This window comes from Papilio machaon, chromosome 13 (genome assembly GCF_912999745.1).
Source record: "Papilio machaon chromosome 13, ilPapMach1.1, whole genome shotgun sequence".
NCBI classification, from domain to species: Eukaryota; Metazoa; Arthropoda; class Insecta; order Lepidoptera; family Papilionidae; genus Papilio; species Papilio machaon.
In genome coordinates this window covers 2,937,516-2,964,695 of record NC_059998.1, presented here as the reverse complement: position 1 = coordinate 2,964,695, position 27,180 = coordinate 2,937,516, and the positions used below count along the sequence as shown (strand labels likewise).

The 27,180-nt window shown below is 35.9% G+C and overlaps 6 protein-coding genes across 6 annotated transcripts; 3 read left to right on the top strand and 3 right to left on the bottom strand.

Moving 5' to 3' along the window:
- The first annotated feature begins 387 nt into the window (after nucleotides 1-387).
- LOC106717795 lies at nucleotides 388-4,552 on the top strand. The gene is made up of 5 exons (XM_014511713.2): nucleotides 388-1,169; nucleotides 2,649-2,799; nucleotides 3,481-3,623; nucleotides 4,020-4,205; nucleotides 4,277-4,552. The coding sequence occupies exons 1-5, from the start codon at nucleotides 977-979 to the stop codon at nucleotides 4,456-4,458; spliced, it is 855 nt and encodes a 284-aa protein (XP_014367199.2). The 5' UTR covers nucleotides 388-976; the 3' UTR covers nucleotides 4,459-4,552.
- Nucleotides 4,553-4,805: 253 nt separating this feature from the next.
- Nucleotides 4,806-6,251, bottom strand: LOC106717801. Its single transcript, XM_014511720.2, has 3 exons — nucleotides 6,003-6,251; nucleotides 5,471-5,624; nucleotides 4,806-4,930 (listed from the first exon to the last, which is right to left on the bottom strand). The coding sequence occupies exons 1-2, from the start codon at nucleotides 6,141-6,143 to the stop codon at nucleotides 5,505-5,507; spliced, it is 261 nt and encodes an 86-aa protein (XP_014367206.1). The 5' UTR covers nucleotides 6,144-6,251; the 3' UTR covers nucleotides 4,806-4,930; nucleotides 5,471-5,504.
- A 676-nt stretch (nucleotides 6,252-6,927) lies between these two features.
- On the bottom strand, nucleotides 6,928-9,765 carry LOC106717790 (enolase). The gene is made up of 8 exons (XM_014511707.2): nucleotides 9,659-9,765; nucleotides 9,300-9,393; nucleotides 8,895-9,089; nucleotides 8,479-8,731; nucleotides 8,208-8,404; nucleotides 7,868-8,116; nucleotides 7,476-7,627; nucleotides 6,928-7,376 (listed from the first exon to the last, which is right to left on the bottom strand). The coding sequence occupies exons 2-8, from the start codon at nucleotides 9,369-9,371 to the stop codon at nucleotides 7,193-7,195; spliced, it is 1,302 nt and encodes a 433-aa protein (XP_014367193.1). The 5' UTR covers nucleotides 9,372-9,393; nucleotides 9,659-9,765; the 3' UTR covers nucleotides 6,928-7,192.
- A 336-nt stretch (nucleotides 9,766-10,101) lies between these two features.
- On the top strand, nucleotides 10,102-14,381 carry LOC106717799 (PRKR-interacting protein 1 homolog). The gene is made up of 3 exons (XM_014511718.2): nucleotides 10,102-10,291; nucleotides 10,363-10,542; nucleotides 14,132-14,381. The coding sequence occupies exons 1-3, from the start codon at nucleotides 10,190-10,192 to the stop codon at nucleotides 14,363-14,365; spliced, it is 516 nt and encodes a 171-aa protein (XP_014367204.1). The 5' UTR covers nucleotides 10,102-10,189; the 3' UTR covers nucleotides 14,366-14,381.
- Nucleotides 14,382-14,784: 403 nt separating this feature from the next.
- Nucleotides 14,785-21,466, bottom strand: LOC106717777 (26S proteasome non-ATPase regulatory subunit 2). The gene is made up of 18 exons (XM_045680624.1): nucleotides 21,277-21,466; nucleotides 21,146-21,202; nucleotides 20,856-21,074; nucleotides 20,694-20,779; nucleotides 20,220-20,426; nucleotides 19,776-19,934; nucleotides 19,448-19,577; nucleotides 18,979-19,204; nucleotides 18,546-18,779; nucleotides 18,178-18,326; nucleotides 17,918-18,020; nucleotides 17,668-17,834; nucleotides 17,434-17,536; nucleotides 17,106-17,263; nucleotides 16,713-16,897; nucleotides 15,905-16,110; nucleotides 15,559-15,677; nucleotides 14,785-15,039 (listed from the first exon to the last, which is right to left on the bottom strand). Exons 1-18 carry the CDS (start codon nucleotides 21,349-21,351, stop codon nucleotides 14,845-14,847), a joined length of 2,778 nt encoding a protein of 925 aa, XP_045536580.1. The 5' UTR covers nucleotides 21,352-21,466; the 3' UTR covers nucleotides 14,785-14,844.
- A 379-nt stretch (nucleotides 21,467-21,845) lies between these two features.
- LOC106717786 (cytochrome P450 315a1, mitochondrial) lies at nucleotides 21,846-26,581 on the top strand. Its single transcript, XM_014511701.2, has 8 exons — nucleotides 21,846-22,114; nucleotides 22,867-23,034; nucleotides 23,121-23,527; nucleotides 23,621-23,827; nucleotides 23,982-24,118; nucleotides 24,210-24,404; nucleotides 26,062-26,277; nucleotides 26,465-26,581. The coding sequence occupies exons 2-8, from the start codon at nucleotides 22,874-22,876 to the stop codon at nucleotides 26,579-26,581; spliced, it is 1,440 nt and encodes a 479-aa protein (XP_014367187.2). The 5' UTR covers nucleotides 21,846-22,114; nucleotides 22,867-22,873.
- The last annotated feature ends 599 nt before the right edge of the window (nucleotides 26,582-27,180 follow it).

Sequence of the window (27,180 nt, the reverse complement as noted above, 5' to 3'; positions counted from 1 at the left end):
TGTTTTGACATAATAGCTGTCATAGATCAAAACAAGTTTGCGTCCGTAACACTGAATTCTATCTTATATGATATCTATGGTCCGTATAAACTGAATAAACAACATAAACAACTATCACAAATAGGTCTTTTGTGAAAGTTGAGTGAGGTTGAGTGGCTTTAATTTAAAATTGAATTTAGTAGGTGGCGCTATAATTGATCTTCTGACTGCAGTTTCCAATTTCGTTTTTATAAATAAAACTGATTAATAAGTTATTATCGCTGAATAAAAAGAAAATTAAGACTTACTACGTTTATTGAATTTTCTTTAAAGATTACAACTAATTTGTAAATTATCTGCAAACCAAGGATTACTTTATCTTTAGATTTCTAAAGTACCGCTATTCTTTTGGATATTAGCCCCTTTCTCAAAGTAAAGTAAGACGTATTTGCATTTAAGTTTGATATTATAGATAGCCAACACCGCGTTTAGGTGTCGGCTTTACCATTTACAGATTCAAATCCTTGACTATTTTGACTATCCGTAATATATAGCGAACCAGCCGGAAATATTAAGAATGAGAGATGAACCACTTTTTAATTAAATATACTATATGATAACTGCATAAATTTCTGAAAATTCAACTGATAGTTTCAGTACAAATATTTGAAGATTAATTGTGCGTTATTAATAACGTTGTGATAAAGGTTATGACTAAAACAACTAACGAAGAAATTGCTAATAAAATATGTTAGGCATAAGATGGAACCTAGATATCTTAGTAAACAGGCAAACACGAGTCGGTCGCGTGCCACGCACGACGTCACACAGCGACCGCTAGCTCGCTGGAGACCGGACAAACCGTGGCCGCGGCGTGTTTTGTTTATCGAAACTACTCGATAATAAACACACAGTCGACTCAGTACAACATAAACATTCAGTTGTACTTAGACTGCTAATAATCGTCGTTAATACTGTGAAGGATTAAATAATAAAAATGTCCGAAGAGAAACTGGAATTACGCACGGTCACTTACATGTGTCCGACTCATCCGGTACAATTATACGAGTTGATACTCGAGCTGCTAGAAGATGCAATGGACTGCCACACTACATTGCAGTACGAGAGCAGGAGTCCAGGCCCGCTCCGAGATCGTCCCGATCCTTTCAACTCAAATAAAATTGATTTAGGTGAGTACCCGCATTGATATTAATTTTATATCACAGATAAACGAAATGTATACTGTTGTATTTTTTAATAAAACATAAAACACTCATTGTCATAGGCAGGGCCGGTTTTAACAGTTCCGTCGCCCTGGTTGAGATTTTTGCGGCGCTCCTTTTTTTCTGTATTGCGGGAAAATCTTCCAAAGATAGGGTATCTTTGGTGGAACCGCAGGAGCCCATTTATATCCGACTCTGGCACCTGCGGCACCCCCTTTTACCCGGTGCCATGAGTGGTCACCCTATCTGGCCCTACCCTAACGGCGCGTTGCTACTGGTCAGAGAAAGCAATTTTAAAATAACATAAGTTCTGTCATTTTTGTTACTCTTAATTGAGGGTAGAATGCAAATTGATTTGTTGCGGACATTAACTTCATCCCGCAATTGATAGATCAGACGGTGTTCAGAAATGTTTTCGGTATGAATAAATGGTTTTTCAAGGAATAAATAAGCCAAAGGCAGGTCAAAGGATGATAATGAAATAAAACAAATATTTGTTCCGAACCAGTTTCTGTGATAAAAGTAATAGTATGTTTAATGCAGTCTCGGGTTAAAGGACGCGAGCATTAACCTATTTATCACCGAACGTCAATATCTTTAAAACACTAGAGAAAAGGAAACTCATTAAACACAATACATATCTTTCACTCAACCCATATCTAATATATATAATTCTTGTGTCACAATGTTAGTAACCATTCTCCTCCGAAACGGCTTGACCGTTATTTATGAAATTTTATATGCATATTCGGTTGGTCTGAGATTCGGCTACTATCTATTTGTCATACCCCTATTAAGTTTTTTTAAACTAAACAGCTAGTATAAGTAGTTAAGTACACTTTGCCCCTCCGATACCGCTTATTACATATTTCGGTATACTTATGGAGTTAGTACTAGTTTTGTAAATATGGAAGTCTTAATATCATGTAAAGACGTTATCTTATGACTGTTCTATATACATGTCGCAGTTAATCGAACTTCAAATGAACTGTACGGCAAAACTTCGACATTCCTTCCCGTAATTATGGTAGTTAGTGGTGCGCGATTAACTGACCAAACACAGATAGTGGTCGGACGAGACAAAGTATGTTATAAATAATACACGATGTGTTAATATACTAATTAATATACAGTGACCTAATATGACCAGCACATAGATTACTATGTTATGCTAATCCATGTTAGGTGTTGTGTCAACCGCCGTGTTACGTATAAACAAGATAGTGGTAATTAAATTTTTCTATATCTGCTAATATATCGTTGCATATAAAGGAGAAATCCATTCGTATAATCTTTACTAGGGTTTTTCACTTCCAATGCTCTAGCAACTCCGAGTTGTAATCACGTATTAATCAACTTATAAAACTCCGCAAACTAGTATATCTCTGATAATACATTTAATAGAAATTTGTATTAATTTATCTAACTGTTGTTATTCTTCAACAGCGTTTATGACAGCGGCATCGTATATGAATCTCTGTAATGAAGGAAATAAGAACATTGATCTGCTACCGGCAACTCCGGTGTTCGCGCACCAAATGAACGTTGAAAACAAACCAGGATATTTCTCGGATATTATAATACACAGCGACAAGAAGTAAGTTGATTTTTCTTATGAACACTCACTTTGCTACAAACACTAACTCATCGTTAAAAAAGATACATAACATTTTATGTTCCGCTTGTGGGTTATATTTCGATCAAGAGAGGAACAAAAATCTAATAATAACTTTTCCGTAAATAGATTTGATACAGTATGTAAAGTTTTCATGGACATATCTATTAAAAGTATCAAAATTGACAAATCTTAAGCAAGCCTATGGTCCCATAACCTTGTACTAGTTCACGAGATTCCGGTTTTCTGTTTTTAAACCGTAGTAAAATAGAAGTAACAAGGTGTTTTGTCCGCAACAATTATTATATAAACATTATTGAAATTACGTGTAAGTTTCACTAACATAGTCGTGAGTTCAACTACTATACATCCATTAATCGATTTTCGTAATCACAATATATTGTAATTAATCACGAAAAGTTAATTCCACCTTTAAATATAAAAAAAAAACATCCAGGCGTCTACACAAAGGCTCGGCCGATTTAATTGTTCGATAATTTCCGATCTTTATTATCGCCCGAAAGCAAATAAAACGTTACATTGATAAATTTCATGTTATCAGTTACGGCGTGTCTATTACTGATAACAATGTCCCTATAGCTTCACAATTAACTTTCGACTATTGTGTCCAGTGCGTATTATAATATTCTTAATTAATTGCAGAGCACATAATGTTAACACCCTACTAGACCTGCGAGGCTGCACATTTGCGTACAGCAACGAAGATTCTTTAAGTGGAAGCAAAATTGTTTTGAAAACATTGAAGGAGAAAGGAGAAAATGCATCGTTTTTTGGATCCTTATTAAGTATGGGTTACCAATTTTCTATATTAGATGAAAGTTCCTGTAATCATAAAGTACATTTTTGTGTTATTAATTGCTCGTTTTTTAATTTTAATAACAGTTCAATTCGTGTTGCGATATTTGGTTTGTGGGACTGCTTTCTGGCAAAAGACGATAGTTGACGTAAAAGTATAATACACCCGACGTTTGAGTTGGCACGTTCAACAGACGAATATTCTTGTTCCCGACGCGCCAAATGAAATGCTGGGTACTTTACAAATTTCGTAACAAGGAGCACATGAAAATGATAAACATGTTATTGGATTGAGCAACACAAGTGTCGACTCGCGATCACCTTTGGGGTCGGCTACGTTTTTAATGCATTAATTTTTCTAATATGAAAATATCTGTTGTTTACAGAATCCGGCTCGCATTTGGCTTCGGCTCAAATGGTGCTTTCGAAGCAAGCTGAATGGGCTGCAGTCGATTCTACAACTCTTTTATATTCAAAGAAATATATGCAGGACGGCGGAAAGGAAATAATAACGCTTGAAACTTTAGGCCGTCTGCCGCCGTACCCTATCGTGATTAATTCAAAACTTCCAGGTAGAAACTTCGAGATATACCTTTATGATAACAATTAAATATTGTATTACTTTATTAACAGTTTGTTTCAGATGAAATAAAGAAAGAAATCGCGCGTATTTTATTGACATTGCCCCAAACTCCGAAATGGAAACAGAAGTTCGCCGTGTACGGTGTCATCAAGTTTGAGGTGAACAGCGGGGCTGCGTACGATGGGCCGGCTGCACAGATGTGGGCCACTCAGAAAGAGAAACTTAACATTAGGTATTATTAGATCACTCCTTGTTATGTCCTTGTTATATATTATTTACATTTTATATAATGATTATACTCCTAAATAAGTTGAAAGACTAAATTATGTGCTTATATTTATGTGTTTATTTTACGTATATTTAAATGTGTATGTCTTTTAAAATACTAAATAAAATCATTCAAAAACTGAACTATGGTATCGGAAATTACACATCACATTCTTGTATAAAAAATATGACAGCAAAATCAGTGGAAAAATACTTTTTAATAGAAACAAAAATTATTATAAAACAAATAACCAAAACTTTGTTACAAATTTAGAACCAAAAACCTATGGATTCTTTATTTTATTTAACTTTGCAATTATCACCTCCACATGGAGGAGGTTTGATTAATTTTCTAGTTGGCTTTTGACAGTGCAGTACTACTTTTTTGGGCATGTTAAATACAAGAGTACCAGGTCCGACATTCATGGTAGGTGAACCTTTTTCTTCCTGAAATATGCAAGAAAATTGTTTCATAATTACATTTTGATTTCCTTCTAAACAATGAATGTCTTATGATAAAGATTTTTTTAAATAATAATGTCAATAAAGAGCACAAAACACTTTCTCTCACTCTCATAGTAATGTTGTGATTTTTCTCTAAAAGCAACAGAAAATAAGTGAAAATAACATATATTACAATGTTATTCTAAATAAATGAAAAATGTTGAACAAACCTGCCTAAGACTTAGGGTTTTGTTGATGAATTAAAAAAAAACATTGTTATTTAATGACATTTTTACGTTTTGCAAGTAATGATTGTGAGCAAATTGTAAATGGACCAAATCTTGATGATTTAAGAGAATTATATGTATCACTATATAGCAAACTATACTTCTATTCAGTACCAAAAAGAAACAAAGATGTTTACATTAACATTTTATAATTTAAAATAATTTTTAAATGCATACTTTTATGTAAGCAACAGATTAAAATAATATCAACACTAAACAATAATAACATTTATTAATAAATATTTTATGTAACTACTTATTATCAAAGCTAGGAAGTGTAACTGGAGGGACTATACAATTCCTCCGCCATTGATGTGGTCAATCTCTTCTTGGGTCAGCGGTGCCCTGCGGTAGCGCGGTGGTAAGTCCACATCAGATATGGTACTCATAGTAACCGTTTGTTGCGTTTGCTGCAAAAGAAATAATCATATGAATACAAATAAATTATTAAAAAAAAATAACTCGAAATATCAAAATGGTGAATGTCATTACGGAGCTAGTACCAATCAGTACCATAAAAACAACAATAACAAAATCTTGAAGAAAATAATCTGCTCAGGAAATCAATTGTAAAAGGACCTATTGCTTGTTATATTCAGCTTTACTCAAATAGAAAAAAAACAGTGAATTAAGTTTGTTAAACACTAAAAACACAATGAGGGGAAATTTATGGGGTGTTTTGTTAAAAAAAATATGTCATTAACACACTGGCCTTGTTACTTTACATACTCTATGAAAGTACTGTGTCTAATATTTACATAGTGTTACTTAAAGAATATAATACAGACCACGGGGGCGGGAGCTGCGGTGGGTGCCGCCGACGCTGGTGCAGCTGCAGGAGCAGACGGAGGCCGTCCAGCTTGAGAACCTCCACCCTTTCGGAATTTTATGACCGGTACACGGAAAAGGGCGGTTGTTAATCTAACCATCTTGTATAACTTAAATTATTTGACAAATCACTTAACTAATTTTTCATTTGCATTGAATTTAAAGTCTACTTGAATTCGATTATTTAACAGTTTGACATAACTATGACAGTTCCCAGGTGACAAAAGTCAAAGTCAAACGTCAAATTATGGATGTTTGAAAATCGAATACATTTTCAGTAAAATGTATCGACACAAAATTATTTAATTATTTTATCTTGCATCAAATATGTCTCGAAATACGAATAACCTAAAACATAGTATATTTTCAAATTGAGTAAGTGTACTATGGTTTCCACTGGCTGCATACTTGTAAAAATACATTTTATTGTCTTCTCATTCACTTTGAAAAACAGAGACAGCAAAAAGGAGGTAGATTTCAGTTATAGGTAAAGGTGCATTCCCGGCAGAACAATCAGGATTTGAGCCGGAATTCGCTATGCACACTTGTTCTTAAATAGTGATAGATTATTTGACTTATAAAACTGAATATGTATTATTCCTTTACACACATACATAAGAACATAGTTTATCTTTAACCTTCACTCACTGATTTAGTCTATCTACATGTTATGTTTACCAAATATCGATTTCTTATTTACACATCGTGTGAATAACTATTACGCAAAAAACTATTTTGATGTCATCACTCTTGCTTTAGCTGAATAAGCTCCGTGTACAAATAAAATATTACGTTTGTTAATTTAAATCCGTCATACTTATGAACTGCAAGGAAACTAAACTGAAGCATTTATTTTATTAAATTGAAGGTATTAAAAAAACAAGATGTTGATTACAATTTTATTACTGTTAAAGATTTGTATACTGTTACAATTTTATGGTTCAATTACTTAAAAATAATATAAATACGTCTTTTATCTCAACATTCAACATACACTCTACGCCAAAAACGTAAATTAAATATCTAATTTACAGTGCATCAAGCACTTTTAGAATCACAAAAAATATTGACATGTTCGGTATATGCAACCAAATTAAAAATAAGATGTAGTTTTCTACTTGAAGGTCTAGGTTATGGCCCTTTTATGTACTTAAACGGGTCTGCGGAAGTTCTTTCCGGCGTATTTGGCTTTGTCGCCCAATTCCTCTTCAATACGCAAGATCTGGTTGTACTTCGCCAGACGCTCTGAGCGGCAAGGAGCACCAGTCTTGATCTGACCAGTTGACAAACCAACCACCAAGTCAGCAATGAAAGTGTCCTCAGTCTCTCCAGACCTAGAAAATAATTATAAAGTTGCATGAAGCATTCTCTTTTTGTCTAAACGCAACAACAATTTTTTCTGCAAGCAATAGCTAGATATATTGATGCCTTACCTGTGAGAGACCATTGTACCCCAGCCATTCTGCTTGGCCAGAAGATGTGCATTAATTGATTCAGTAACACTGCCAATTTGGTTAACCTTGAGTAGAAGGCAATTGCATGCCTTCTTCTCCACTGCGGTGGCAATACGTTTGGGATTTGTCACCTGAGAAGAAATATTTATTATAAAAGTGTGTAGTAGAAAATATTTTGTTCTCATATGAAATACTAGCTTTTACCCGCGACTCCGTCCGCGCGGAATAAAAAATAGAAAACAGGGTAAAATCCTATGTCCGTTTCCTGGTTCTAAGCTACCTGCCCACCAATTTTCAGTCAAATCGATTCAGCCGTTCTTGAGTTATAAATAGTGTAACACGACTTTCTTTTATATATATAGATTACATACCGTAAGATCATCACCAACAATCTGGATTGGTGTACGTGATGTCAAGTTGGTCCAGGCGGACCAGTCATCTTGGTCGAAAGGATCTTCAATGGACACCATTGGGAACTCCTTGATGAAGTCCAGATAAACTTCAGCAAGTTTCTCAGAGGACAAGTAATCAGCAGGGTTGGATTTAGGGTTCTTGAAGTCCAAGTCATATGTACCATTCTTAAAGAACTCGGAAGCAGCTACATCCATTCCAATTTCAATCTAAGAAAAATATAGTGTTGTAAAATTGAAATAAAAAATATTAAAGTGATTATTTCTGCATGTTTTCTCCAAATATAGAATTAAGACTAACCTTTCCTGTATAACCTGCTTGTTTAATAGCATCTTGGATCAAGAACAGAGCATCCTTGTTATTTTGGATGTTAGGAGCAAAGCCACCCTCATCACCAACAGCAGTAGAGTCAAGTCCAAACTTTTCTTTGATGATTTTCTTTAGATGGTGATAGATTTCAGAACCCATGCGCATAGCTTCACTGAAGGATGAAGCACCTTAAAACCATGACAAAATTAAAAAAAAAAACTACAACAGTTAAGAAATAAAAAATTGCAAGTATTTAATTTACCAGTAGGCAAGATCATAAACTCTTGCATGGCAAGTTTGTTGCCAGCATGAGAGCCACCGTTGATAACATTAAATGCGGGGACTGGCAGAACAATGTTGCTATTGCCAGCCAAGTCAGCTAAATGCTTGTAGAGAGGAACTCCTTTCTTGGCAGCACCAGCCTTAGCTACAGCCAAGGAAACACCTAGGATTGCATTGGCACCCAACTTAGACTTGTTCTCTGTTCCATCCAGGGTAATCATGAATTGGTCAATCTAAAAGACATTTACAAGACTTTCAAAATATAACAATCACCAATTAGATAATATCTTAGTGGCTGAATGAGAATGGCTGTGCAGTGTTCTCATGGCACAACTCTTCACAAACCGCTACCCTTAAAAGTTTGAGCTACCAAAAAATTATTATGGGTTACATTACCTCCTTTTGTTGGGTGACTTCAAAAGTCTGTTTCAAGAGTTCTGGTGCAATGATGTCATTGATGTTTTTGATTGCAGTCAAAACACCCTTTCCATGGTATTCACTCTTCACATTATCCCTAAGCTCAAGAGCCTCATGGACACCAGTTGATGCTCCAGACGGAACAGCAGCACGGAATAAACCCAATTCTGTGACCTGTTAAATGTTGATAATGTGTTAAGCATGTACTATAACAGTCTCAGTAATATTTACATTTTAATTAGTTCTAACTACCCCACTTTATTATAATTCGTAATGAACAACAATTATAATATACAAAAACTAAATGTTACATTTATGTATATAATAATGTTTAATATTTGTAAAAATAGAAAGATTACTATTAAATCCGTACAACCAACATACCAAGTCAACTTCAACTGTAGGGTTACCACGAGAGTCGAAGATCTGACGGGCTTTGATGGACTTGATAGGCATTTTGAATGTAAAATTTGCAAACCTGTCAATACAAATTAACCAATTTGAAATAAATCAAAGCTTTGATATACACAATATACGTAAACTTTTACAATGTTATGATAGGCAATAATAATGATTATTAATTAATCTAATATATTTTTTATTAAATGTTATTGGAAAAGTACTACTCCAGAACTTACGGTAAGAGTATGTTACCTAATAAAAAGTAGTACAGTATTTTATGCAAAGTAAATTTTTTGAAGTAATTTAGAAAAACAATCAGTTTATCACGAAATTTAACTTACCTGATAAAGTTTAATAATCCAATTATCCTCTTTGACCTTTCTCTTAAAATACAGCTCGAGTAGGTATATCTCTAAAGAAATCTGCCGGCTAGCTGTACCTTTGACCTACACAAGGTGAAACTAGGGATGTATCAAACAAATTTTAATCGACTGAGTTTGCTTAGCCGACTATTTATTGTTTCTAAAAGAAAAAATTTATGTTTAAAATGTTATTTATTTAAAAATGCGTATCTAAACAATATATTTTATGTTTTCTTATTTTTCAAAAATAATGTCATTAAATAACTTAAGGCGTAGTTAATGAAATTGGTATTTGCTTAAATTTTAGTTCCGAATCGATTTTTAGATAATCCTAGTTCATAGACTCACGGTTGATTCAAAGTTTCATTGATCAAGCTCTATATGTCATGTTTTAATCTTTAAATGTCAACGAGTGCAGATGCAGAATGTGTCAATGTCATTCAATCAGACATATATTTTACCAAAATAATATTTATAAGTTGAAACGAAGATATTTTTTTTAACTTTATAATGTCTGATAAAAAGGAATCAAATGAAGAAAAGAAACCTATAGTAATAAAGAATGCTACGGACTTGCAAAGATTGAAACTCGAAAAGCTTATGAAGAATCCAGTTAGTTACAAATTTAGCTGTTGTATTTACTTATTTTATAATACTTTTATTAAAATTGTCTTTAATTTCAGGACAAACCAGTGGTTATACCAGACCCACCTAGACAAAAAACGTTAGCACCTCCCCCTGATTTTGTGCGTAATGTTATGGGATCGAGTGCAGGAGCAGGATCTGGAGAGTTCCATGTATACAGACATTTAAGACGAAAGGAATATGCTAGACAAAAGTTTATACAGGAAAAAAGTGAAAAGGTCTGGTTTATTTTGCAGAATACATTTTTAGAAATAGAATACATTATAACCTATTTAGAACATATTATACCTGAAATTTGTACAAAAATAAATGTAAAGCCAACTGGATTCAAACTGACCTCTTAATTTCTCTATTTTTGCACCTGTTTCTGCTAAATCTGGCAGTAAATTATTAAATTTATCAATACTGATTTATTTTTAAATTTATTAATTACATTTTTTTTTTTTTTTTTTTTTTTTTTTTATAGGAGAAGGGGGCAAACGAGCAACGGACCGAGAATTATTTGATCCGACGCCCATGGACATCCGCAACGCCAGAAGAATCGCAGATGCGTTGCCGGCCTTTAAGGAAGGTATACGCTCTTTTCTTGAAGGTCCCTAAGTCGTAACTGTTTGGAAATACCGCCGAGGACAGAGTATTCCACAACGCGGCTGTGCGAGGTAGAAAGTTTCGTGAAAACCTCGTCGTTGTGGAATGCCACCCATCGAGATGGTAGCGATGAAATTTGGCGCTCTGTCGACTCGTGCGATGACGGAACTCGGCGGCAGGTATGGTTCCAAACAATTCTTCGGAACACTCCCCGTGGTAAAGGCGGTAGAAGATACAAAGGGAACTGACATCCCTTCGCAAAGCCAGTGAGTCAAGCCAATCGGTAAGACCCCGGTCATTGACGATTCGAGTGGCACGTCGTTGCACGCGGTCAAAAGGAAGAAGCTGGTATTTAGGAGCTCCAGCCCAGAGATGCGAGCAGTATTCCATATGTGGCCGAACCTGCGCTTTGTATAACTGTAAGCGATGGGCTGGCGTGAAATACTGCTTCGCTCTCCCTAGGACACCGAGCTTCTTAGAGGCCAGCTTGGCCTTCCCTTCCAGATGACCACGGAATTGGACGTCACTCGATATGTCAACGCCGAGGATACCAATGCTGGCTGAGGCAACCAGGGGAGTGTTCTCAAAGTTAACGTTGACGACAAAGGGTTCTTTTTTGGCGGAAAACGCGCAAACTTGTGTCTTTTTGGGGTTGAATTCGACAAGGTTTTGTCGCCCCCAATCAGAGATATTACCCAGAAGGGTCTCCAGTTCGGACACAAGTTTATTCCGGTACTCGATGACGCTATCCCGAGAAACATTAGCTCGGGCCGTGTACAAAGCGTCGCCCGTACTATCGTCTGCATAACAATGGACGTTACTATGATGTAACAAGTCATTGATATGCAGAAGAAAGAGAGTGGGCGACAGTACACAGCCCTGTGGGACGCCAGCATTAATTGGTTTAGGGTCTGAGCATGCACCGTCTACAGCGACTCTGATGCTCCGACCCTCCAAAAAACTGGCAATCCAGGCCAATAGTCTCTCGGGAAGCCCATAGGAAGAAAGCTTCGAAAGAAGCCCTTTATGCCACACCCGATCGAAGGCCTTCGCTACGTCCAAGCTGACCGCTAGGGCCTCCCCTTTGTTCTCAATGGCTTCAGCCCATCTGTGAGTGAGGTACGCTAAAAGATCACCAGCAGAGCGACGTTGACGGAAACCGTACTGGCGATCGCTTATGAGCTGGTGCTCCTCCAGGTACCTCATAAGCTGGCAATTAATGCTAGACTCCATTATCTTGGAGAACAAAGGGGTTAAGGCAATGGGCCGGTAGTTCGCTGGATCCGAGCTGTCGCCTTTTTTAGGGATCGGGTGAATTAGGGCAGTCTTCCAGCATTTCGGGACAACGCCTAAGGAGTAGGAGTACCGGAAAAGACGCGTTAAGACCGGTGCCAACTCAGGAGCACATGTCCTTAGCACAACAGGAGGAATACCGTCAGGCCCACTCGACTTGTTGACATCCAGAGATAGCAGCGCTTTACGCACTGATCTCTGGATGAACTGGATATCCGACATAGAGGTCTCAACGCGCGGGATTTTCGGCGGCGAGTTACCTTTATCATCCAGTGTCGAGTTTGATGCAAAGAGAGATACCAGAAGATCGGCTTTCTCTTTTGCAGTATGGGCCAATGAGTCGTCCTCCCTGCGCAAAGATGGTAGTGATGGGCGACAGAAATTTCCTTGGACAGCCTTGGCGAGAGACCAAAATGCGCGAGTTCCGGATGGAAGACGCACTAGCCTCTCACCAATGCTGGCCACGTGTTCAGACTTTGCCTTTGCAATTACACTTTTGTAGGACCTGGAGGCAGAGTTGTACTTCATTCTAAGCTCGCTGGATCTATGGTCCCCCGTTGCCGACGCTTTGGCCCAGGCACGGTAACATTCCCGCTTGTAGCGTAAAGCTAACTTGCAAGAACGACCGAACCAGGGCCGAGATTTACCACCGATGGGCACTACAGTTGATGGGACAAAAAGTTCCATCCCCTGAAGCACCACGTCTGTAACAGAGTCAGCAACGGCGTCGGGATCGTCCAGCTTGAAGCAAACCTGCCCCCATGGGTAGGATGCAAAGAAGGTCCGCATCCCATCCCAATCCGCTGACCTGTAGTGCCAGACTCGACGAAGACCAGTCGGTTGTGACCGTAAGCGTCTTGTGACTGGCACTGTTGTCCGGATCAGACAGTGGTCTGACGACCCTAAAGGGGCGTCGACGGAAACCAGATAGCTGTCCGGATGAGTGGTCAGCAGAAGGTCCAACAGGGAAGGTAAATGATCGACAACATCTGGGATTCGCGTAGGCGAGGTAACCAGCTGTGTCATATCATATGCTAAGGCAAAGTCATGAACAGATCTCCCCGCGTAATCCGTGGTACGTGAGCCGAGCCATTCGGCATGGTGGGCATTAAAATCGCCAAGAACCACGACTTCAGCAGAAGGGATCTGCTCTAACACGCAATCTGTGCCCATTTGGACTTGCTCCATGAGTTGGTCTGTATCGGTATTTCCGCCATGGGACCTATAGAGGCACGCATAGACTCGCGGATGGTCATCGCTATCTACACGCAGCCACAAAACAGATAGGTCCCGGCCTTCAAGGTGGTCGAGGCGACGAGAACAGATATCCTCACGGACGTACACGCACACCCCAGCCCGTGGTAAAAAGCGGTGTTCGAGCTTATACCCGGGGTAGTGAAGAAATGAAGTGTCCGCCGGAGAAGATATCTGTGTCTCGGTGAGAAAGAGCAAGGCCGGCTTAGTCGTCTCAAGGTGATGGTGGACGGCTTCAAGGTTAGAACGGAGTCCCCTGACGTTACAGAAGTCCACAGATAGTGTGGCAGGGGATGTGACATGGCGCTTGCTACGTTTGCCCCGACCAGTAGCACAGAGCGGGATGGTGCCCCCCCCAGAATACGCGGGGCAGCCCGTGCGCTTACCCCCGGACTCCAGGCGAGAGTTCAGGTGTAAACGCGCGGAGGGGGATTCTCCAAGACTGTTGGTTTTGGTACCCCCCTGGGGTAGATTTTCTTTAGATCCCACAGTCATGCTACATTTGGGGGGGGGGGGGGGTTTGCCTCCGGCACACACACTCATCAGAACGAAACGCGGAATTGCTTCCACTTCACGCCTGTCTTCGTGCGGTCGTGGTATTTCACCGGGCGAGCGGGCCATTCGTGCACCAGCAAAAGCTGAATGCGGGCTCTACCACTGTAAAATTTTTAGGAAAAACTTGATGATGAATACCATAGGAAAATTGAAGAAAATAGGAAAGCTGCAGAAGAAAAAACAGCAAAGAAAAGGGCAAAAAGATTAAAGAAAAAACAAAAAGCAAAGTCCAAAATGAAGAAACCAAAGACTGGTACAGAACAGTCCTCACAGTCAGAGTCTGATAAAAATTCTGATGAAAGTGAATCAGAGAACAATGAAAATAAAAGTAGTGATAATGATAAATGTTAACATAGGTTAATAGAACATAGGCTTAAATATATAATTTAATAAAATCTTTAAAGTGTGTTATTTCTTTCCACATACTTTTTGGAAAAACAAAAAAAACATAAGATCATTGTTTTGCTAAAGAAATTGGCTCTTTTTTAGTGGCTGTATTCTAGGTCAATTTAAATGTAGTTACATATTTAAGTAATATACAAACATAATAATAATCTAATATATAAAATTCTAGTGTCACAGTTTTCGTTCCCGTACTCCTCCGAAACGGCTTGACCGATTCTCATGAAATTTTGTGAGCATATTCAGTAGGTCTGAGAATCGGCCAACATCTATTTTTCATTTTTTTTTTAACTGCGCGCGGACGGAGTCGCGGGCGACAGCTAGTAATAAATAAGAATTAAAACCCGAGTTTTGAAATAAAACATTAGTAAGTTACATTAAATTTATTTAAAAATTCTTAATCATTTATGTATACTGCAGTGTTACATCTACTGCACGGATGCCATGATGCTGTCTTCATTTTTCTTGAGGATGACAAAGCCCTCCATGACAGGTGACAGGGGCAGGTACTCATCTGTAGCGAGTTCCGCGCGCTCGCCGAACGATAGCAGCACCGGTGTAGTGTGTGTGTGAGAACCAGCGATAGTTTTAGGTGTACCCGCTTTACCAATCACATCAACCGCCTGGAAATTGACACATGCAATTTTAATCATCATCTATATATATAAAAGAAAGTTGTGTTAGTTACACCATTTATAACTCAAGAACGGCTGAATCGATTTGACTGAAAATTGGTGGGCAGGTAGCTTAGAACCAGGAATAGGACATAGGATAATTTTTACCCCGTTTTCTTTTCTTTTTTTTTATTCCGCGCGGACGGAGTCGCGGGTAAAAGCTAGTGTTATATATATATAAAAGAAAGTCGTGTTAGTTACACTATTTATAACTCAAGAACGACTGAATCGATTTGACTGAAAATTGGTGGGCTGGTAGCTTAGAACCAGGAAAAGGACATAGGATAATTTTTACCCCATTTTCTATTTTTTGTTCCGCGCGGACGGAGTCGCGGGTAAAAGCTAGTTAAAAATAGTTATAATAAAATTGATATCTAAAGCAGACAACATAAGAACAAAATAACAGAGAATAGAACATTGTTTTTCATCTATGTTTTTATGTGTTTAAAATTAAATCATTATCCATACCTGACCAACACGAACACTGACGTTGAGGGGCTGCAGGTTCTCGTCGAGGGTGACCAGCCAGCGGGGTTGCATGGCCGTCGCCAATACATATAGCAAGTAGTGCGACTTGCCCAAGATTACTGTTCATTAAAGACATAATACTGTATGAAGCTTACTTCTCATTCAATGAGTAAAATTTATGAAGAAATTATAACCAAAGGCGTAATTTATTTAAGTTATCTCAGTGACCAAATAAATAAAACTTCAATATATCTAGTACATATTGAAGCCTTTACATCCATCGAGGTATAGTCCATTTACTAAGACAAACTGACATATTAAATAAGCTATTAGGATGTAAACTCACTATTCTTGCAATCAAGGAAAGCAGTGAGAACAACAAGCAGTCCAGCGAGCGCGGGCTGGTTGAGCAGACGGCGGTCGGCGTGAGCGGGGCACAAAGTGACCGTGCCCTTGCCTGCGTGGCACAGTCCCTGCGCCAGGCGTACCATGAACAAGTGCACAGGGGACTTGCCGTGGTATAGCGCCAGCGCGCGCAGCATCGTCGCCAGTCTATAACATTTACAACCTTAGAGTAGTAAAGAGCATAAAAGAACATCTAGGACAAATTAAGTTAAATTATTCGTATCTTATTAAAATTTGCATGGATGCATGGATGTTTCTAATTGCATAACACCAGAACGAACGACTTAACAGATTGGCATGAAATTTGGAAGAGAGGTAAATTACAGTCTGAAATAGCACCATAGGCTACCAGTTTATTTTTTAATTTGTTGTGGATGAAGTCGCGGGAAAAAGTACCAATACGATTTTGCAGAATTGTGTATAAAAAAATATCGAACTAGAAAAATTGTACATACATTGTTTATTGCTACAACAATAAAAAGACTTCGTGACCTGTAGACTTTAAACAAAATCAATGTTATTATATTTTTTTTAATTTATTACTTAACTAGCTTTTACCCGCGACTTCGTCCGCGCGGAATAAAAAAATGCACACAAGATAAAAAAGTTTCTATGTCCGTTTCCTGGTTCTAAGCTACCTGCCCACCAATTTTCAGTCAAATCAATTCAGCCGTTCTTGAGTTATAAATAGTGTAACTAACACGACTTTCTTTTATATATATAGATTTATTTTCAATGTATTTAGTTACCTGGCATTGTTTGTACCGGCGCCAACGAGTCCCATAGCGAATATAGCGTTGTATGCGACATCGTTGTCGGAGTCGTGCGAGTACTTGTTGAGCACATCTATGACTGCCAGCTGCGGGTTGGACACCGAGCACAGCGCTATCGCTAGCGGCACCGCGCGACGTACTGCCGGTTCACCGTAACGACCCTACAAGTATACAATTATGTAAAACATATTTTGTGATAAATTAAATCTCATCTTTTATTAATGACGTTTTAAATTGTAAAAATAAAAAACGAAAATAATCGGTTACCTTCTGCACTTAATTGACATAAAATTGTAATTTAAATTAGCTTAATATTGTGGTTTAACTTCGCACTTTTTTTGTCATCTGTTGTAATCTAAATAAACTGACCAGTTGTCCAAAGATGCGTGTGCACATCTCAGCGCCGGTCTCCTCTGCGAGCGCGATGACAGCGACACCTAGCGTGGCGACAGCCTGCACCGATGACAGCTCCTTATTCGCCTCCTTCTCCTTTTCCTTCTCTTTACTCTTGCTGTCCTTTGACTTGCCTGACAAAATATAAAATAACTATACAACTGGTAATTGCCTAAAAGTTTTATTAATTCGTAGTAACTTAAACAGCCTGATTGATTTTAAAGACTTAGGTGTCAGTTTCGTTTCCTTCTCCAGAGTGTCATATGAGACTTATTTGTATAATATTTAATTTTTTATTTCTTACTTTTGTTCTTATCATCCTTTGAACTGCCAGCAGGGCTACTCTCCTTAGCCTCTTTCTTATCTTGCTTTTTGAAGGCCGTGTCTTCAGTAGACGATTGCTCATTCTACACAATGTTACATTATTAATATAAAGAAAGGAACCAGTTGATTTAAAAAAAAATCACACATTTCACAAAGTCACAAGGAAGGCAAATATCGTAAGAGAAGAAAATATAAATTAGCTCAGTTCACATGCCTCTGTGTCGTAATGCTTGGAGCAGATGTGCAGCATCTGTTGCACGACGAGCACGTCTCCGGTGCCGGCGTACGCGCACATAGACAGCGTGGTCTGGCAGAGCGACTGTTGCGGCTCCGGCAGAACCTCCAGCGCGGCCATTGTCGCCTCCGTGCGCTCCTTGCATCCTGCGACACAACAAAACACGTACAGGAGCCATATAAAGATTGAAAAACTTATGAAAGGAAACTATCATATTAGATATACGTACCTAAGAAACATAATCCAAGACCCAAGTGCAAGAATCTAGCGTAGGTGGAAGAGTGAAGTTCCTTGTTATCGTCAATCAAACGTTGTATGATTGCACATGTTACCTGCAATAGAATATTAATATGAAATTCTTCCTCGCACTTAAAACACTGCTTTGATAAATTCACTATATGAGAAATACCTTAAATACCTTTGACAGAAAAAAACATACAGACGAATTGAGAACCTTTAGAACTATAACATTATAATTTGTATACTAACATCACCGTTGCAGGAGCCTACAGCGATAAGTCCGCAGGCGATAGCGGCCAGTGCACAGATCTCAGCGGGCGCGGCAGCATCGCTCAGCACTGGTAGCAAGTGTTGCAGCACGTCGTCACGTTGAGTACCCGCGTACGCTATGCCCAGACCTAGAAAGAAACGGTGACACACGCATATGACGAAAAAAATATCAGTGATGGTAGCTGTGATCAAACAAACTGTTACTAATAAATAACAAATTTCTTGCTAAAAATAACTAGTATGTTAAATTCAAGAACATAGAAGGAAACACTGGGAAAACTTTTTTAATTAGCTACTCATACAATTTGAATCTCTGTCAAAGTTATCATACAAAATATTTAACTTACCCAAAACACTGCCAATCCTTAGATTAGAACTTGAATGAAGAACATAGTCGGACAGTAGAGCGAGGGCGGGGTCGCATTCATTACGCACACCACAGTTCACTAGACCCAGTGCAAGTAATGCACCCGCTTTGATATGTTCATCTGCGGTGTACAGATACTTGTCGATAGGAGTGAGGCCACCGTCAACATCCCACAAGTGAATCATACCGAGAGATGCAGCTGCAGATAACATGCCTGAAATTGTCCACAATAATCACAAAGTGAAATTTGCTTGATGGCACCTGGAATAACCTAATTAAACATTTCTTTTAGAAAAATGATACATTGATATGTAACGATTCGCCACCTCTGATATGAGGCAAGAGAAAATAAAACTTTAAAGTTGTTATTATAATTTGTCATAGATATCATAAAAAACAGGCTATAAAATTACCATGATCCTTATTCTTATACATCCACTTGTTGCCATCTTCAGTGGTGACAAGTTTGTCGCGACCAAAACCGGCATTTACAAATGCATTGACGAATGTTGCAGAGAGATTCTGTCTTGCCGAATCCACAGGGTGTTCAGCTAGCAGAGACGGCCGCAGAGCTGAGCCGGCTGACTCCAACCATGTCTTGTACACTTCTTCTGGAGTTTTAGGTTCCATTATATCAAGCTAAAAAAAAAATCAAATCATTATTTGACTTTCTATATCAATAAAAGATAGTAAACATTACATAAAACATAAATGAACTTCAAATTTTAAGTTGATAGTATTATTGTAATTATTTGATTTGTCTATGCCCTTTATGATATGGCTTATTAATTATTATTCTTTGATTGCAAAGATTTATGACATAGATAATAGTGTGATTAATAGTTTTAATTCAAGTAAAATATTATAAATTTCTGTATGTACCTCTCTCGCCAAGCTAAGATAATGGTCATTAATATGTGCGTTGAGGAGAATTGTACGCAAATCTTCATCATCCACATCAATTGGCACATACTGCCTCGCCAACATGTAACACAACTGTTTCTTTACCAACCTATAATTGAAATAATACAAATTAATTGGTACAAACTATTGAAGAAGGAAAACCAATTAAATAATTCTTATTAAGCATTTAACTTAATACAGTACAGTTTTTTTCAGCATTCATGAAAAATAGTAGATAAACATTTTTACTTATTATATAAGATTTAAGTACAATTTTAGACACATTCTTGTGTTATGAAATACATACGGGTCAGTGCAGGCATTGAAGACTTCTTCACATTTTGTTTTATCATGTAGCTGCATGGCCACAAGCAAGGCACGTGGGTACTCTCCAAAACGCAAGTATGTATCCAGCACCCCTTGTAGAATTTGTGTTGATTCCGGTTCCACAACATAACTTGCACACCTGAAGATAAATATTAAATAAACAAATATACCCAACTGAATGAAAACACAGGGCAAGATATGAAGTTTAAAATTGATCAAATTATTTCGTTCAATTTACAAGAGGTAACAATGGAATGGACATTTGAATGAAACCCTGTTAGTTCGACAAAATGGGCTAATAACATGATTTGTGTTGATCAGGGTAAAAAGTCTATAAACAAAATAAAGAACAAAGCTCTATTAAGTAAAAAGAAACAATACTCTGTTCTGATTGCAAAATAACATGACAAATAAATACACTCACCCAATTAAATATAGACAGACGCGTGGATAGTTGCTTTGATCCATATGCTGTGTAAGTAAATCAAGTCTGTCAATTTCCATTAACAAATCACATGCCTGGATCTCAGCGGAGTGTTGCATATCAAAGGTGATAACATCACGCACTAATGGTAATAATGTTTCCATGTTTTCTATATTCCATTCTTCAGAAATTTCACCCTCCAACTGCCTGTAAATTATTATTATAATGCAATACAACAAAACAAATGCAAAATATACTTAACTAAGAAAGGTTTTGCAAAATGCACAAACAGAACAAAAATACAATACTGCAATCGCCATGTCGCCAGTCAGCATGAAATGCTAGTTTTCAATGTAAATTTTCAAAGCACATCATGCACTAATGGTTATCATGTTTTCTATATTAAATGATGTAAATGTGGTTTTTAATATATTTTAAAAATAATGTCATAAAATTCTTATAATATAAACATACCTCACATATTCATGTCCCCATTCTCCAACATTAGACATTGTGCCCAAAAGACAGTATTTAAGACATTCCCTTTTTTCTGCAGCATCCTAAACAACAATTTATAATTAACTAATTGTAAATTGTAGCTGTGCTTGCTTTGTAATGCAAATAAATATAACTTACTACTGAGCCACTAACTCCCATTGCGAGGACCGACACAACATCAGCGCAAAATTTCTTAGTTTTTTCCTCTTTTATTTTTTCATAAACTTCTTTAAGAGCTGGATAGTGCTCTCTTAGAAATTTAAGCGGTTTAGGTACTGAAGTCATAGACGTTGTAGATGTTCTTATCAAATTGCTTAACATTTGTAATGCAGGGAAATATAGATCAGTATCGTTGCTCTACAACAAAAAGGTTATTTAGTTTACGAAAGTACTGAGGATCAAGTAATAAAACAGTACAAAACTCTCACCAGGAGCTTCTCAACAAGCATATTCAGTTCTTCCTGAAGTCTTTTGTCTTCTTCGGACTGAAAATTACAAATAAAATAAAACAATTGCACTAAACATTTTGCTAAGTTACATTTTTAAGAAAAAATTGTACCAAATCATCGTTCGGAGCCGGTACCGGCTCGACTTTCTCCTTTTTAGGTTCTTCGGTTTTACTTTTTACAGTCATTTTTAAGGGTAATGTTTTACTTTCTTATACTTTAAACTGAAATATGCTGAAATACTGCAAAATTATCTCACAAAAGCAATGGATGAGTTTGATAAATTTGACAAGTCACTGTGCATTTTTTAATGTTACCATTTAAGAATAAAAAAAACTATCAAATATTACATGCAGATTATTGTTATTTTAATAATCACTTTGTCAATTAAAAAATGGAAAGGTTTATTTGATTTCTTAGAATTTTATTAATCCTCTAAGATTTTTATAATGTTATAAATAAATGATCTTTAAGCTTACTACTTTTAATTGCTTTAAAATACTGAAATACAGTTTCTGTTAAAGATATATGTCACAAAAATATACTAATGAATATATTAAATAATTCAAAATGAAAAGATTTAGTTCTTGTAAGTGATTTTCTGTGTAAGATTGCAATTAAAGCTTTTTGCATAAAAATAAATTCTAAAATACCAAATTATGTATACGAAAAGTGGCTACCTGAAAGTAAAAAAAGATCAATGTGTTTCGTTTCAAATTAGCATAACTTAGACCAATGGTCAGCGTTATTTATGTATTATTCAGCGAATTATAAGTTTACTATAGCAGCACTTGCCTTCCAAACACACAGTCCGTTCGATGTTTTGTTTGAGCTTACAGTTGTTGTAAGCCGTAACTTCGGATTAATTTTAAAAAAATATTTGGTTACTTGTTTTACGAATTGAAAATATAATTTTGAAAGTTTTGCAGTTGCACCACTTCTTCTCGAAAGGTAAGTGGTGTTCATTTTAACCCGTTACCGTTATCTAAACTAATATAAAGTATTTTTTGTGAATTTCAGATTAAGGATACGTTTTTTAATAGTTTTATAATGACGAAGATAAAAGTAACTTTAATCGCGTTTTATTAATGTTCGTTATCGTATTTTGAAAATTAGTTGACATAAAAAAATGATGGTTGTATTCATGCATTCATTCGCTTTGCATTCATCACTCTGTATCGGCTAGCTCGGATAATACCCGAGCTGGATCAGATTGCATAGGTAGTTACAATTCAACCGACATCTCTTTAGAAGACGCATTTTAGGCATTATTTTTGAATATTACTTTAATATATGATATTTAATTCAAGTTTTACAACTTGAATTTAACATCTTCCGTGCTAGATCAAAATCTAATGCCGAGAGCACAGAAGATAAATTACTTTATATCCAGCAGGGAATCAAACCCAAGGCTTTTACTACTGTATGTAATGTTTTATTTATAAGTAATTAAAAACTTAACAAAAAACAAGTTACGGTTATCAGTTTTTAGTCTTATTAAACATAATATAAACGACAAGTTGTGTTTTTGGCCGAAGGTCTTTAGGGACCACACGCAGTTAGGACTGGTACAATGAAGACCCCCCGCTAGTGGTAATTTCGATTATGCTGAGAAGAGTTTCAACTTTTGTGTTCAACTTTTCTTGAGGTCGTTTACACCTTGGATTTACAATTTAAAGAAATTACCCTGATTTTGTTTTCAGCATAAAAATGAATCGTTTATCAGGAATTTCGAAAGGTCTTCATAAGTACATTTTTAATTCAGCAGAGCAATACGCACTCACCTTAACAATTAAGGATATGCCCCGACCGAAAACTTTACCTATAATCGGTACAAAACTCGATTTTCTGCTAGCAGGGAGAGGTACCAAGTATGTAAAACCATTAAAAATTCAATAATTTATTGAATTAATAAAAGTAAGAAAATGTCCTTGATTTTTTTAAATTTTGTTAATAGGCTCCACGATTACATTGATGCGAGACACAAACAATTAGGAAGTATTTTTACTGAAAATTTAGGCGGAAACACAGATTTGGTATTCATCAGTGATTCTGATTTGATGAAGTCATTATTCTTAAATCTTGAAGGAAAATATCCTGTACACATATTACCGGAACCATGGGTTTTGTACGAGAAATTATACGATTTTAAAAGGGGATTATTCTTCATGAATGGCGAAGAATGGTTGGAAAATCGTCGAATAATGAATAAACATTTGCTTCGGGAAAATTCCGACGCCTGGTTAGAAACCCCTATAAAAGAAACAGTCAAAAATTTTGTTGGAAAATGGAAAAATCGTGCTGCAGGTGCAAGTTGCGTCATTTCGAACCTGGATTTGGAACTTTACAAATTGTCTACAGATGGTAGTTTTGATTTACTAATATGCACCTTTTATGTTTTGAAACTACACAAATAGAAGTATGTTTCACAAGTATATAATATATAAACCTTTTCAGTTATTATTAAAGTGCTTCTTGGCGCGGATTCGAAACTTTCGGAGAGTAGGCAATATGAAGATTTGATTTCAATTTTTTCGCAAGAAGTTAAAAAAATATTTCAGACGACAACAAAATTATATGGCCTACCATTAAATTTATGTCAAAGGTTAAACTTAAAAGTTTGGACAGACTTTAAAGAAAGTGTTGATTCTTCAATTTTTCTGGGTATGTTTAACAATTCATGCTATGCTTCAACCAACCATTTAACCATTAAATTAGTCTTAATCGAAATTGTTGTATTTAGTGTGGTAATCCATTAATCCTGCTCAAGTTAAATATTAAAATTTAAATTAAGATAGCATTGATGAATTGGTTTCAGCTCAAAAAATTGTGAATGAAATACTTTTGAATAAGAACAAAACTAATGGATTGATAAAGAAATTAAGCGATGACAACGTAAGCGATGAAATAATAAAAAAAATTGCTGTCGATTTTGTAATTGCTGCTGGGGACACGGTACTACAACATAGTTCATAACATGTAAACTTTAAAATACCTTAGTTTTCTACTGATAATGAGAAGCGTTACACCCATATTTGTGTTACAGACTTCTTATTCAACATTTTGGTCACTTTTGATGCTTTCCGAAAACAATGAGACTATAAAAGACGTTCGTGAGCAAGGTTCATCATTTGTAAAACACGTGGTAAAGGAGACAATGCGCCTATATCCAGTGGCTCCGTTTTTAACGAGAATATTGCCCCAAGAATGTTTGCTGGGACCATATAAAATTAATAAAGGGGTGAGTGTAAAAAACACGAACATGTTCGATAAACTTTAAATACATAATATATGCAAAATATTACCGCGATTTCTATATAATTTTCCAACTATAGAAATATGAATCTTTCTTTTTGTGTCGCTATTAAATTAAAGTTACGTATATAGTTTTCTTTAATAGTGCAAAAACAATTCATATGCCGTAAAGTACAGCTCTATTTTTGAAAATAAAAAATATGTCTTTGTTTATGACATTACAATTGTCAAATTGACATTGATTGTTTAGGTTATATTTCTGTCTTGATAATATTTGTTTTGGCTTAAACTTGAATTAAATGATTTATTATAATTTATATTTTTACATTTGTACTAAAATAGATAAGAAATAATGCTTGCCTATACTGGATTATCGAAACTGCGATTTATATCCACAAATGTTTTAAAATATCGAAGTTTGAGTATAATTTGCAATGGATTTCCACAGAATACATTTGAAATTCATAGAGACTCAGAAAATAAGCAGATTTTACGTAGAAAAATTATTCCGCCTCATTTATATGCCAAACGTGATATTTCTTTACAATCATTTGTGGAATGGCAATCCGATTTATATTCTGGCATATCAAACAGTTATCTCGTAAAATTAATGGAAGCCGGGTTGCTTAATTTTCATGAAGCAACTGGTTTAACATGGTGCACTACCATCGTAACATCTACAATACTTATCAGGGCACTGATGACTTTACCCTTAACTGTTTATCAGAATTACATTTTGGCAAAAGTAGAGAATATAAGTTTAGAATTAAAAGATTTAGTAAATGAATTAAAAAAAGAAACAGCTATAGCTAGGAAAGTTTATAAATTAACAGATAAACAGACTGTTATATTGTACAAACGTTCTTTGAAAAAGCAATGGCGAAATCTCATAGTCAGGGATAATTGTCACCCACTCAAAGCCACTTTAGTCATTTGGTTTCAAATACCTGTATGGGTATGCATGTCTTTTGCACTCAGAAACCTTGTTTATACAGACCCTAACTCTGCTGCTGCTATGGTTACTTTTATGGAAATGTCTATAGGTGGTTTTGGTTGGATACCAAATTTAACTGAACCAGACCATTCATTAATTTTACCAGTCGCATTTGGCTTAACAAACTTAGCGATAATTGAATTACAAAGAATGTCAAAGTTGCGGAAACCATCCAAAGTGTATAATATCTTTACAAATGCATTTAGAGTACTGTCAATAGTAATGATACCAGTTGCGGCCAGTGTGCCCTCCTGTATGTGTTTATACTGGTTTACATCAAGCAGTTTTGGACTTATACAAAACTTGTGCTTGCTTTCACCAAAACTGAGAAGAAAATTAAGAATTCCTGAAGCCCCTAGTGAACTGGAGCATCCTTACAGTCACATAAAAGATGAAATAAGTTTAACAATCAGAAAGATACTTCCAAAGAGGACATAGTAATTGTACATAAACTTATTTCTTATTTACTATATAAATATATATTTTTTAATTATGTATATATCCTGTTTAATAAATATTAAACATTTAAATATTGAAATGGCAACCTGGCTAGAAGATTATATTAATTTTACTTATTACTTATTATATTTCATTGAATTTTTTATTTTTTAGTTTCTTCTATTTAACTACATATATTTTTTTCTTGCAGACCCCAATTATTGCTTCCATATATACCTCAGGCCGTGATGAACATAATTTCAGCAATGCTCACATGTTCCTGCCATATAGATGGGACAGGAATGACCCAAGAAAAGCTAGTCTCAAGAACCATGTGCCTTCAGCAACATTGCCTTTTGCTTTGGGAGCACGAACTTGCATTGGGAAGAGGATTGCTATGATGCAACTTACAGAGATAATAGAGCAGGTAATAAATTTAATGCACAATATTTCATTACATTTTAAGTTGTAATTAACATCATATAAAGAACTTTAAATACTGATAAAAGATTAACTGGAATGTCATTTAAAATGTAAAGTTGAAAATTTCTAAAGAATCTATGAAGAGGACAATTTCTTTGCAAAATTTGTTTTTTATTTTGTTTTTCTTTCAGATTGTGAATAATTTTAATTTTAAGATACAAGGTGGTGAAAATGTTAAACCAATCACTTGCCAAGTGTTAGTCCCGGACAGGCATGTTGAATTATTCCTCAATCCTAAGGAGACTTAACAGCCCATGTTTGCAAATTCATTAATTTTAATTATAAAAATTTGTATTAATAGGAATCATACGTAAAAAACATGTAAAGTATAATTAAATAGTTTTAATGCATATTTTTCACTTTGTTTCTCTAATCAATACAATTAAGACTTCATTAATTATACAAGTTTTTCAAATTATATTCACATACAGTTTAATTAACGTATAATTTCCTACTTATATATTAACGTAGTTTATATAGTGAAATATACAAAGAAAATTTTTACATTTACTAACTATAAAATATGGTAAAATATACATGGTTTTACTATTTACAAAATAAGATAACCAATTCCAAGGTTTTAACATTTGTACAAAGACATTGTTATAACTATTTTTTCAGTGAGGGGAAAAACAAAATATTTTTGGGTAGGTGTTTAGCAGTAACAAAATCTGTTATATGGAGGGCAGCTCGCTCCCCTCACTAGAGAGCCGAAAAAAGTAAAATATCTATTATAGATATACTATCTTTTGTCCGCGAATTCGTCTGCGCAAAATTAAAGAAAAAGGTGTAAAAAGTATCTCATGTATTATTCTGGTCTATGTTTTATTTTTTGTGGCAAATATCA